The sequence below is a fragment of the Cryptomeria japonica genome, chromosome 7, assembly GCF_030272615.1.
Source record: "Cryptomeria japonica chromosome 7, Sugi_1.0, whole genome shotgun sequence".
Classification (NCBI taxonomy): domain Eukaryota; kingdom Viridiplantae; phylum Streptophyta; class Pinopsida; order Cupressales; family Cupressaceae; genus Cryptomeria; species Cryptomeria japonica.
In genome coordinates this window covers 128,025,273-128,039,355 of record NC_081411.1, presented here as the reverse complement: position 1 = coordinate 128,039,355, position 14,083 = coordinate 128,025,273, and the positions used below count along the sequence as shown (strand labels likewise).

The 14,083-nt window shown below is 35.9% G+C and overlaps 1 protein-coding gene across 1 annotated transcript; it reads left to right on the top strand.

Moving 5' to 3' along the window:
• The first annotated feature begins 3,879 nt into the window (after nt 1-3,879).
• Nucleotides 3,880-10,326, top strand: LOC131072366 (pentatricopeptide repeat-containing protein At4g02750). The gene has a single exon (XM_058008514.2). It carries the CDS (start codon nt 4,011-4,013, stop codon nt 6,372-6,374), a length of 2,364 nt encoding a protein of 787 aa, XP_057864497.2. The 5' UTR covers nt 3,880-4,010; the 3' UTR covers nt 6,375-10,326.
• The last annotated feature ends 3,757 nt before the right edge of the window (nt 10,327-14,083 follow it).

The following is a 14,083-nucleotide window of genomic DNA, read 5'->3' as shown; positions in this document are numbered from 1 at the left end:
ATTTGAAGTATATTGTATATCGTGTTATATTGGGAACATGTGTGTGAAATTGATGAGGTTTCATAGGTTATATATAGAGTATATATAACTTATTAGCATAAGATAATTTAATTTTTATATTAGTTTTTATCCTATGTGTAAAGCGGAAAATCGCAAGCGAACCCTAAGTGTTCCCCCCACCACTCCGAGGAGAGGGGAAGGAGGTCACTAGGGTTGACGGTTTTCACTTAGGAGAGACTTTACATTCAAAAGAGGGGTTGAAACCCACAAGATCCAATCCCACACAATGCAAGATTGGATTCTAAATGAGTTTCAAGGGTTAAGACAGCAAGGCTACCCTCTTTTGTAAAGAATATGGATAGGAGGATTAAGCTAGGAATGCATAGAAAGTGAGAAAGATTCACTTATAAACTGAGATAGGGATATAGGATGAAGCTGCGGACCTGGAATTAGTAGTAAAATGTCGAGACGGCACTGTCCTGCAAATTTGAGCGAAAGTTGATGGGACGATGGCGCCTGGCGTGCACACGGTCCTCCGAAAAATCCGCGAAACGAAGGGGGATCTATTCGTCTCTGCACAAGGATTCCAGATCTTCAATTACAGCCGCGTACCTGCAACCTACACACAGAAAAGCGAAGATGATTGGGGGGTTAGGGATTAGGGGTTTCCCTTAGGTCAAACCCCGATTTTGGAATTAACCAAGAAATGAGAATGCTGTAAATGTAAATGATTGTAAAACAAGTACTAGTACCTTGTTGTAAGAATGTTTGTATTCTTACATGCGAAGGTGTAGATGTTGTTGTATGTTGTATGTGGTATGTGATCTCCTCTTCAATGGTTGAATCCTTTGTCTTGAATGCAACACTTAGCCTTGAATGGAGACTTAGAATGATCAATTGCTTGAAGGAATGCTTGAATGCTTGAATGTTTGAGTATTGCTTCCGCCTTTTTTTCCATCTTTCAAAATGGGAGAGGAAATGTAGTTTATATACTTGCCAATTAGGGTTGATAGACTGATTTTTCCGACCTTAGGCCGACCAGGAAACAATATTTTCCAATTTGCAAACTAAAAGACCCGAAGCCCCATAAGAGACTGGGCCCAAAATAGGGCCAAGGACCAGGGTGCTGGGCGCCATGGTCCCACCTCCAGAGACAGCAGGGTGCAAGGAGGATCAGGCCAGGGTGCTGAAAAATGCATTTTTTGATGTCATGAACAAGTTTCGGGGTCTCCATTCAGGTTCAGTGTTGCGTCGCCATCGTGAAGACCCAAATGCGGTCGAAATTGCAAGTGTCGCAATTTTAGGATGCTACACTATGTAAAATTTTAAAGGTAAAAGTACAGTCATAAGTTTGTTCTTTTTGGCCTATTTTAGTGCTTTTGTTTGATTGGACTTTCAAACATGGAGCACACATAATCATAATATACTAGATATTATCCTCTATACCCAAGGTTTTTTGTATTGTTGTTTGTGTCTAAAGAAGATGGAACTTTAATTTTTACTAAATAAATTTGGCATTGGGAAAAGCATGTAGTACTATTGAAACCCTATTCTATGAATTTAGTTCCATAATGGAATAATTTTTTATAATGTTGATATGGGTGTATATGCCAAATTTTCCTTTGCAAAATTACCTACAAATGTATGCTTCCATAAATAGGCAAATATATGTTCGATAGAATTATTTTAGAAACTAAAAGTGATGACCTTACACACTCTGCTTTTTGCCAAAGTCCAAGTTGAAATAGATATTGCTAAAGGGCCATCAATAGAAGATGAGGTTGTAGATGAATGCATTTGTAAAGAAATCCTAAACTATGAAAACACGTCCTTTTGGTATAGAAAATGCTTCCAAGTTAGTCACCTAGCTTTAGCTTGTGACAAGGATAAGGACTAAAAACTAAAATCAACCACATTGTTGAAGGGTGAGTCACATTTATTAAGAACCAAGGTGAAAATATTATGGTAAATAATTTCTTCAAACTGTACACAAATCTGAAATTAATTTTTGAAGCTTATATAATACCACAAAAAATAATGAACAATAAGAAGAATATATTAACAATACTTAAGAATAAAAGCAACAAACTATAGTAACAAAATACTTGTATGGATAAACATGCTGGTATCAAAGAGGTGTTACCTAGTAACTTCATCACCTAGGTCCTAATCACACATGTTACTTAAGTTTACTTAGGGCACACATAGAATTCTTCCCACTTTAAGTGGATAGTTATCACTTTATGTCTCAAGTCATAAGATTAAGACACATGTCAAATGTTATGTTATGCAATCATTTGTTCACCTTGGCCTATATTACCAAGGAGTCTTATTTGCAATCTCATTCATTCATTCTCATTGTACATTTGCAAATTCATTGATGTGAATACAAATTTATTCTTGTCATATTGATCTTCTCATTTCATTGTGCTTTCCATTAGGCCTCTAGATCTTGGGTGACTATCTCAATAGTCAAATCTTACAAAACCTTTTTGAGAAAAAACAAAAAAAAAGCAGAGAGAGAAAAAATGTGTATAAATTTTTATTATACATAATACGATATCAACACACTACACTATTTTTGACAAAATTCAATTAACACATGTGTACCTAGAAATAATGATGTCAAATCACTATCTCATACCTCCAATATATATACAAAGAGAGGCCAAAACCATAATATCATGTAAAAATCCATTTCCACCTGGGAGAGCATCTTTTGAGAATAGTAAATTCAATCAATTATTCCACATGGACATCACATATGCTCAATCAGTGAGTCCCCAAATAGTAAATGTAAGCACATAAGCACCTTTGACAAATAACTCCTTGATAACTCACATACTCAAGTCTAGCACTCCATTTTGGAGTCTACTAACTCACGTGAATCCCATCCCTTATGAAAAGATTCTCTACTTCTTTCTCTAGTGCTTAGGAGTGGGAAAATGCTTTACATGAGCCTAAAGTCAAATGTAACTACCACCATAGTGTTCCACCCGCTTCATGAATGTATGTGACAACTAATGTCAAGATTCTAGGAGAATCTAAATCATAAATTATTTGTATGATTAGACTAGGTGTCTAAGTACACCTTCTAAAAGTGTTGGAGATGCATAACATTTACATAAGATTTGAAAGGTTAGTGACACCTTAACTCTAACAATATTCACACCTATTAGTTTAAAGTGTGATGACTCAAGTGAAGGTTCATATTGAGTCTATGATGATGTCATCTCCTCAAGATGCTCAAATCTTGGTTGCTCCTACTCCACCCATGTAATGTTCCCTTGCCCTTGGATCTCTCCACAAGTCGTTCTATCTATAACTCCCATAAAAAGAATATAGATGTGAATAAATAAGAACAAACTTTAAATGGTAAATAAATACTTAATTTAAAGATATATAGAAAAAATAAGGTACAATCATTTTTGTTTTACCTATGACAAAGAAATTAAATGTTAATGCCAATGAATGTATTCTTGATTCAATTCTAAACTCTATTGACAAGTTACATTCCCTTTCGCCCACCTCTTCATTAGCCTCCAATGGAAAAGTTGAAAGCTATGAAAGAAATTCAAAATCAAAAGAAACCTCATTTAAGTCTCAAATTTTGATCAAATAGGTCCTATGGTACTTCGTTCTCTAACTTAAAAACAACATTCTTTATAAGCAATGTATATTTAGAGTCAATTGCACCTTTATAACCTCATTTTGAGTATACATATAGAACAACTAACCTCTGTCTATACAACACCCATTTTGTACCATTGATCATGTTTTTTAATTAATTAATAATTAAAATAGAACAGATATTTATTTTTCAATTAATTATTAAATATGGTCAATGGTACAATATGAGTGCTCGATGTTGCATAGAACTACCCATGTGTCGGGAAAATAACTTTAGCTGACTTGAGAAATTACAAAAGCGCAATGTTGCAGCAAAATTACAGTACTACTGAAACCTTAGTATTTAAAAATTCTCAAATTTTAGCCGCAAACCCTGAACAATGAATCTTGCCAGACACCGCAGATATCTATTCAAGGGAAACAAAAACTTTGTTTCAATTTTCTGGAACCACAGCATAAGTATCAATGGTCAGTGCCTGCACAATGCTAACTTTACTACTGTATCCGCCGATTACATTTCAAACTGTAGGGATCATTTGCAAACAGGGGATTATGCTTTTGATGTTGTGTCATGCAACTCAAAGATTTCGGCTTTTGCGCAGCGTGGCCAAATTGAGGATGCACGCGAAGTGTTTGACAAAATGCCTGAGCGAGATGTTGTCTCTTGGAATGCAATTATTTCAGGCTATGCACGATATGGGAGAATTGAGGATGCACGCCAACTGTTTGAGGATATGCCGGAAAGAAGTGTGGTGTCGTGGAATGCCATGATTGCAGGATATGCTCGGAATGGAAATATAGAGGAAGCTTACCGATTGTTCAATGAAATGCCTGAACGAGATTTTATATCTTGGACTGCAATGATAACAGGTTGCTATCAGAATGGTAAAATAGAGTATGCACGGCAACTGTTTGACAAAATGCCTGAACGAACGATAGTTTCTTGGAACGCTATGCTTGCTGGTGAGATATCAAATGACAGGATAGACGAGGCGCGCCAATTATTTGACGAAATGCCAGAACGAAATGTTGCTTCATGGAACTCAATGATAACAGGATATGCGCGGCTTCGAAGGATTGACAATGCACGAGAACTATTTGACAAAATGTCTGAACGAAACATAGTGTCATGGACTGCAATGATTTCAGGCTGTGTGCAGAATGGGCTTAGCGAGGAGGCTCTCGGTTACTTTTACCAAATGCAAAAGGAAGGCTTGGAACCAAATCAGTCCACTTTCACCAGTGTTATCAATTCTTGCACTAGTCTTGTGGCTCTGGATTGTGGTAAACATATCCATGCCCACATTATCAAAAAGGGATTTGAGTTAAATGTTTATATAGCAAGTGCTCTTGTCAACATGTATGCAGATTGCGGGGATATGGAAAATGCATGCGAACTGTTCAGCAATACAACCGAAGGAAATGTTGTTTTATTCACTTCAATTATTACAGGATATGCAAAGAATGGGAAAATACAATATGCACGCCAACTGTTTGATAGAATGCCAGAACGAAATCTTGTTTCATGGAATGCAATGATTGCAGGTTATGTACAAAATAGACATGCTGAAGAGGCCTTGGAACTCTTTTACCAAATGCAATATACGAGTATGAAATATAACCACTTTACACTGAACAGTATTATCAGTGCATGTACCAACCAGGCCGTTCTAGAACAGGGACAGCAGATTCATACCCTTGTAAAAAAAAGTGGCTTTGAATCTAATGTTTTTTTACTCAATGCATTGATTGGGATGTATTCTAAATGTGGGAACATAGATGATGCATTCGAAGTATTCAGCAGCATTCATGAAAAAAGCGTGGTTTCCTGGACTGCAATGGTTGCAGGTTACGCTCAGCATGGGCATTGCAGAGAAGCCCTTCATTTATTTGAGCAAATGAAAAATGTGGGTTTAAATCCAAACCACATAACCTTTATTGGTATTCTATCTGCATGCAGCCATGGAGGCCTAGTCAAAGAAGGTAGGCAGTATTTTTATTTAATGAGTCAAGAGTATGGTATCACACCAAGGATGGAGCATTATGGTTGTATGGTTGACATTCTTGGGCGTGATGGTAATTTAGGTGAAGCAGTTGACCTTATTCGTAGAATGCCATTTGAACCTAATGTTGTCGTCTGGAGAGCATTGTTTCGGGCCTGCAGGGTCCATCAAGATATGGAGCTGGGTCAGCTTGCAGCAGAGCAACTTTTCAAGTTGGAACCACAAAATGCTGCAAGATATGTAGTCCTTTCAAATATTTATGCTTTAGGTGGATGGTTCAATGATGCGGAAAATTTGCAGTTGATGAGAAAAGAAAGGGGTCTAACTAAGATTCTAGGTTGCTGTTGGATTGTGTCTTCAGGAAGAGTTCACAAATTTATCGCAGGTGATAGAGCACACCCTCAAACAGAGACAATCTATGCAACGCTAGAAAATTTGGCTTGGCAATTGAAGGGGTTAGGATATACGCCTGTCAAGGACTTTGTGCTGCATGATGTGGAGGATGAGTTAAAGAAACATATCCTTCCTTACCATAGTGAGAAACTAGCAATTGCTTTTGGGCTTATTACTTTGCCTGTTGGGACATCGCTTCGCATAATAAAAAACCTTCGCATATGCCCTGACTGTCATAATTATGCCAGGTTTATATCAAGAATTATTAGTCAAGAAGTTATTATTCGAGATTCCACTTGTTTTCATCACTTCAAAGATGGTTATTGTTCCTGTAAGGATTATTGGTAACAGAATAATGCACAAAACAAGAAAGAAATTTGTCTTAGAAAAGGCAGGATTTTGGAGAATGGTTGTCAAGATCACAGTATTGCATAAAATGGAGTTCCAGATGCTATTCTTATTAGGAGGAGAGAATTTTGGCAATTGCTTTTGAGACTAGACCAGCTTGCTGATTGGTACTCCTATTGGGATCATCAGGAAGCCTCATTCATGCTGCTACTGTCATGTCCCAGTTAACAATGAGCACTTATGAAGAAATTTGTTGTTTTTAGTTGCACTTGCTCTGATCACTTTAACATGTTAATTCTTCTACAAAGAATTACTGGTGATGCAAAGTTTGTATAAACACAAAGAATTCTTTTGATTTCAGTTATAGTTCCATAGCCATAGACTTGCATTTTTATAAGTGATCCAGAAAATGTATCAAGATAGAATGACCATGGAATCAGCTGATGTCATTTCTGGTTGAAAAGTTGTCTAAGAACTATGGCTACAGATAATTCCCCCATAAAAAGTTTCAGAAATGATCGGGTGATGGTTTTGTACAGATAAGACAGTGTGGAGTTTGAAGAGTTTTGACTTTTCATTTCAACTTTTCAACATTTGTATTCAGTTTGGCACCAAGGATGGACATCGGAAAGGTTCAAGAACATGTGAAACACATTGTGCAAGGGTTTGCTCTCAATTATACTTACATCATGTTTAAGTTTTGACTGTTGTAAGAGGAAGAACAGGGTTACCATGGTGCAGTGACCATTGGCAAGTGTTTGGAGCTCACTGTACTTGTTGAAAGGGTTTCAATTCATCCTTTCAATATTGTAAACGCTTGTAATCAACTGGATATTAGTGGCATAAAGAGCTTGAACTCAATCGTCTGGTATTTTCATCTTTTTTGAGGGTTTTTCCAACTGTATTTGCATCTTCTATTTCTATTGGTGGTTTGCTTGTACTTGTTCAAATTTGTTATCTAGTTTTCCATGTGTTATTGGAGTGCTGACCAAACTAAACCGATCCTATAAGTGTTCTGAAGCAAGACTTCAGTTGTGGAGAAGGTTTTGTGTAGAGTTGACAAGTGAATTCTGTAATTGGTGATTGTTTAAGGATTTTCTTTAACATTTAATAGATCAAGTGGTATCTGAGAAGAGTTTTGTTCACCTTGCAAGTGTGTGACTGATATAACAAGGCCATTGATTGGTTTTTCCCTCTACAAGATCAACTGAAAGTGAGAACTTAGTTCCTTTTGATCTGAGACCAGTACAAGAGTGGAATGGGACAGTGAGATCAATGGCAAGAGATGTAGACAGAGAAATGGACGAGGATGAAGTATGGTTTAGAAGGCCGGAAGATGATGTTGCTCGCATCTTGCACTTTCTAGGAAAGTTGGATAGGCTAGAAAACATAGTCCTAGCCTTGACTGAAACTAGGTATTGCACAAGAACATGAAGAGGAGAAATAAGAGCTCAAGAAGACCAAGCAAGAATAAAGGGAGTCTTCTTATAATGTTTTCTTCAAAGCTAAGGCAAAGACAGTTGTTCGGCCCTTTGATGGAGAAATAAATGAATAGAATTTGGACCAATAGGTTTCTCAAATGGTGGAATAATTTAGTTTGCACATGTTGTCTCTTCACCAATATCTCATTTGTTAGACTTATCTGTGCACACTTTCACGTGCATTGAAAGCTATGGCTATTTCTTGCAAATTTGTACTGTGCCACCAATCACCAAGTGAGAGGACTTTAAGCGGCTGCCAAGAAACAATTTTACACCATTTGCTATGAGGAAGAGGTAGTAATGCAATGACATCGTGTCAGACAAAGACCAGTCAAAGTGTACAAGAATTCACAAGTGAGTTTAGAAGAAAAGCAGTTCAATTGGTTATGTCATTGAGTGACAAGTGCTTATGAAATACACAGGAAAGCAGTTTGGACACCTCAAGAGGTCTGTTTTGATAGCCAAACCCAGAGATATAGATGAAGAATGTGCACAAACACTTTATTTGGAATTAGACAAGAAAATAAGTACATCATACTCTCAGAAATAGCAAGGTAAAGGACAACAGCAAGGTTGTCATAGAGGCATTGGTAAGGGCAAGTGGGAAAACAAGAAGAATGTCACTGGTACCATCAATTCAAAGGGCAAGAACAAGGACAAATTCCATTATGAGAAAGATGGCCATACGGGAGAGAGATTTTTGAATTTGCACCTAGAGTTTGTCACTTCAAGGACTAAGAAGAAGAATCATAAGAATGTCACCTATGTGAGTAAAGGAAAGACAGAAATAAGTTGCAGCTCCAATATTGATGAGAAATTGTCACGTGCCATGTTGTGTAAGGGTGCATATGTAGTGAGTGATGGGTTTCAAGAGGAAGAGCTCACCAAACTTGTCCACATCTAAATCCAAGTGAAAGGGCGAAACGTAGATGCTCTTTTTGACACAAGTTCTCAAGCAAATCTGATTTGACAAAAGCTGTTTTTTGAGTTTGGTTTGAAGACTGAAAGTAGCCAAAACCCTCATTATTTGCGACGTTGAAGCAAGGACTGGATATTTTAGTTACTAAGCAATGTGACTTCAAGTTTGGACTTAACTGGGAATTCATAGACGAGGTGATTATTGATGTGGTACCACTGAATACGTGTTGTGCCATCTTTGGGAGTACTTATCTCTATATTTAGGATGCCATTTATTTTAGAAGGAAGAATCAATATAAGATATCCTTGAATGGAAAAGACTTCACTCTTAATTCACATGTGGGCAAGTCCAAAATATCTATGATCAATGCAAGTGGCAAGAAGAAAAAAAAAGGTGGCTGAGATAAAATCAGTCCATGGGCTGCATACAATTAAGGAAAAGAAGAAAAAATATCAGCTCATGCATTGATTTTCCGAGTTGTTCGTAGAGCCCAAGGGGCTGCCCACACAAATAGCAATTGAATGTGAGATCCAACTGCTTCGTAAAGTTGCAGCTGATAGTCTCATAGATTAGAGAGTTATAAAACCTTGTACTTTGCCTTGCGGATCACCTCATTGTGGTGGTGCCTTAAAAGGCTGGAACTTAACGTATGTGTCACACCTTGTTTTTGGACTAGTTTATTATGCTATTTTAACAAATTATAAATCAAATACTTTGCTCTGCATTCTAAATTATGTTATCAAAATTTTGATTTGAGGATAATTATGTTGAGATAGTTCTATTTTTTTCATGATATGCAGAAAGAGAATGTCAGAATTGATAATGACTAAAACAAATGGATGTGATTTCTTTATCTTCATGATTATTGTTTATTTACTGTTTATATTATGTTATGGATGCTATAGTTAATGGACTAACTACCTTGTTGGTTATATGAGGTGGATGTAGGAAAATTGTTTCTACTCCTAGACAAGGAGGAAGAGTATCACCGGAGGGGGGGAAGCAGGTCAAGGAGAATGATGAGACATTATGACTTTGAGAACTCACACACATACACACGGTATTGTGTCTTGTTGCATGCAAGGTTACCGGGGGACACATCCCCTGGGTTTTTTCAGGCATCCCCGTTTCCGGGACATCCAAGGGATGGGAGGATGCCTTGGGGCCATCCTTGGGCTGTCCCCTTTTGTTGGAAAAAAAAGAAGAAGTAAACGTCCCCTTCCCAATACACCAAATTTTCACACTTAAACATCTTATTTCTGATCATATGTGAGTTTTAATACTGCTATTCAGTGTGTTCCAGGTTTGCATATGTTGCAGTTTTGCTTGTTTAGTGCAATTGATATAACACTGATATTCAAAGACATATAAATGAACAGAAATATAGAGTGTAGAGAAAGAACCCACTATTTCAGAAAATATGCAATGTAATCTCTTTTATATAACAGCAAGAGCAATGCAAGTTCTCCACCAATCTCATGCAAATTGAACACACTTCCTTTGGGATTATGAATTCTGAAAGCAATTTGACTTGAGGTTTGAATTTGTTTAACTTTGACTCTCATGTGAAATCTCAATTTAACACAAATGTTATATGTTAAGGTTCTATAATGTATATATGCATGTTTTATCCATGTTTTCATATGAATATTTAAAATTTTCCTATATATTTAAAATTTTCCCTATATTTAATATAGCTGCTATTCCTTGGCAGTCACCAAAAATGGCCTGAAAAATCAGGGACTTGGAAATGTGTCGCCTATCTTGAAAACTCAGCGTAATGTAGGTTGCATGTTATTATCAGATGCTTTTCTTGTGTTGCAAGTATGGCAGTGCCTTATGTCGGAACATCATCATTGATATGTTGTTATGGTTGTTCTTTGTCTCATTAAGCTGGCATGATAGCTTTAATAATTTGGTGTCGACTCCTTGTCTTGCATTTCTCTTTGTTGATATTGTCGTAAGCTTGATAAAATCTCCGTCACAAGTAGAATGCAGGGTTAACATATATTTGCGTAAGATATTAAATAAAGTATATTTGAATTAGTATATATATATGAAAATATATATGTATAGATACATATACATATATAACATGTTTTGTAGTTTTGAAATTAAAATTTGTTTTGTTGTGTAAGCTCCATGTAGTGGAGTTTATTGCATTTATTGCAGCAAAGAAAAAGTGTTGTGAAATTAATGGGTGGATGCAATGGGGTGTAAATGAAATGGGGAATCTCGAGTTTTGGGGAAGAGAAGGAGAAAATGCAAGGGGTTTTCACTGCCCAGAAAAGGAGGAGAAAGTGGTATGAAAGCGAGGATTATGGAGAGAAAGGAGAGGAAAAGGAGAGGAAAAGAAAAGGAGAAAGGGAGGAGGCCGCAGCTCTGCAACTACGGAGAGGAAATGAGTTTATCATTCAGGATGTTTTCCAATATTGTAAGTTTAGAATAAAGATTTTTCCTTTTCCTCCCATTCTCTGCAATTTATAAAGGATATGTTCGAGGCGGCTGGGCAGTAATTATCTTTTGAGTTTTATAACTTTCATTTTACTTACCTTGAAACTAGGCACACCCAGTTGAATAATTGTTTTTTAACTAATAAAGTGCGAGTTAACATGGACAGTTGCTATTTTTTGGGCATTTAAATCAACTAATACATCTTTTCCTGACATATCTAGTCATCAGTAGATGAAGTTTGTTTATTTTCAACTTTGAAGGCACTCTTCATGGCAGAATTGACTCCCATTTACTGATTTATTTTGAAAATCTGTGTAGTGAAACTAATAACATTTATTTCCAGAGTAATTTTAAGAGTGGATGACTTCAATAATTTAATACAATTAAAATTAATTAAAAATATATTAGTAAATTTGTTTAATAATTAAATTATTAATGATATATATTTGTAGGTCTGCAAGTCACATATATATACATCTACATTCCTTAGATGAGATTTTTATAGAAATATTGATCAAAGTTATTAGAAGTGAATTATACTTTCATAAATAAGGAAATGAATGAATCATCTTCAATATATATAATTGTCATGTTACATCTCACATGTAAAAGTGTCTAAATCTAGGAAATAAGTATATGATATATGATAAGAATACAACTTAGGCTCTCTTCACCATAAAGTCACCACCATACAATTATTGATGTTCAAATACAAGTAATGATAAATAAACATAACATATGTCTCTAGCATATACTAACCCACATGGTCATCCACAAATTTGGGTGACGAGAAAATGGCTCAAATATTGTTCTGCTCAATCATGAAGCTTACACTTCCTTAGAATTCTTCATACTCAAAGAATAAATGACCCTACATGAAATGCCTAGGAACCTAAAAATAATAGGCAAGATGGAACTCCAGTGCAATCTGATATATTTACATGCATTTTTAACATGAACATGCAATTCCCTACTCTAAGGATATGGCAGAGAAGGTAAGAAAACATTTATCTATTTCAATGATCACTTAAATGATTATATCGGTAGATCCCCAAAAGAGGGCTGACTTTCTCTGTAAGCCCATTTTCAACACTCCTTTGAAGGTAAACCCACATCACACAAATGAAAAGAACTACTTCCCTTAGTAAAAGACAATCTAATTAAAACATGCAGATGCTCCTTGAAATAACTTTTTTTTTCTTTTTTAATGAAAATAATAAATATTATGATGTTAAATGCATTTCTTTTTCTACTATGATATCATGCATGATTTAATGTGCATGCATATTACTTTCCATGCAAAAATGAAATCTATGTGATTCCTTATTCATATTAATCTTCTAAAGTGATTTTCATGCGATACTTATTTCATAAGATCAAATTTCGTACTAAATTAATGATAAAATCCAACATAAAGATTTGAGAAGATAATTATTGTTATATAATTGTATATATATATCACTGTATATACATACATATAGATACATGCAGTTATATATACTGTTGAGTTTTAAATTAGAATAATGGAGATGCAAAACATTTCAATAATTTTTAAATTTGTACTACAAACAACAAAAATGTACTTATGCATATATTTAAATAAAGGTCATGCACACATCACACAAAATTAAGATCATAACCTTCATAGCCAACTAAATTGAATTTTGGAAATCACAATAAATATTACATATGCATTGGTTTACATACCATGATGTATGAATCTACAAAGAAAGATTGCACATAATGAATAACTAGGGAGATTGATGACCTAAATTGATAGTCAAATAAAAGACCTAAATCACTATCTAGAATGGTGGCAAGACCACCTTGCTGTTGGGAAAAATGGTGTCTCAACCTTGCATTTATGTGAGGTTACTATTTATAGTAAGTTTTCATTTGAGCACGAAATGGTGCGAAACTCTCCCTAAAGCTTCTGGTTGGTTAGATAAGCATTTCGGTAAAGTTGCGTCGCAAGGTCACAGCTAGTTTTGAAGATATTAATGTTTTCGTCTTGGAGGGGTGCAATAAAATATTTAAACTTAATTTTGGGGACTTTAGAGGCTCCGAAATGCCCTGAAAAGTGGCTGTAACTGGCGAAGCGGGTTACGAGGTGATAGAGCACTTCGCGAGCTTTCCGGCGCTTCAAACGGTTCGTCAATCGGACACCCGGTTCTCAAGTTATGGCCTCCGGAAGTTTGTACTCCTGAAATAGGAAAAATAATTTGTATCGGATACATAAATGAGCTGTAAAAGGGAGCGACACGTGTTGATGTGTGCTTTAACATGTCATAGGGCATCTAGAAGGGAGATAAGGTCGGCTACACCTTATTGGGTGGTTTTAGCCCATGGTTTTGTAATACCGTTTGACGGTTTCTTGTATTGTATCTCCTATTTATGAGGTGTGTGAGATAGAGGTTGTGTGAAAGAGTCTTATGGCTATTGAGTTGCCTCTGAATCTCTGATTAGTGGTACTCCTATGAAGAGCTTGCTTTGCAAGTATGTTGTAATCTGTTTTTGATTGCTGAATAAAATATTGAGCTGCTTTTGGAGGGTGGGGTTTTTCTCCCGAAAGGGTTTTCCCCACGTAAATCACTGTGTTGTGGTATGAATGCTATTATATCTATTTCTATTTTCTGTAACTGTTGTAATGATCTGAAAAAGTTTTGCATTACCCTCCTTTCAAGGTTAGTGTAGGAAGTTGTTTCCGCTACTTAACTTCCTTACACTTGCAATCTAGGTTCCTTGTTGGTAAAAACTTCAAGTTTTGCATTGCTAAAATGCCAAAATAATGCTTGCAAAAGCTGTGCCTCCCCTCCTAAAATTGTTGTACATCAATTAAATAATTTTTCTTGTGT

Bases quoted from the DNA above. Each gene is read 5' to 3' on its own strand.
- LOC131072366 (XM_058008514.2), top strand. From the start codon at position 4,011: ATGAATCTTGCCAGACACCGCAGATATCTATTCAAGGGAAACAAAAAC.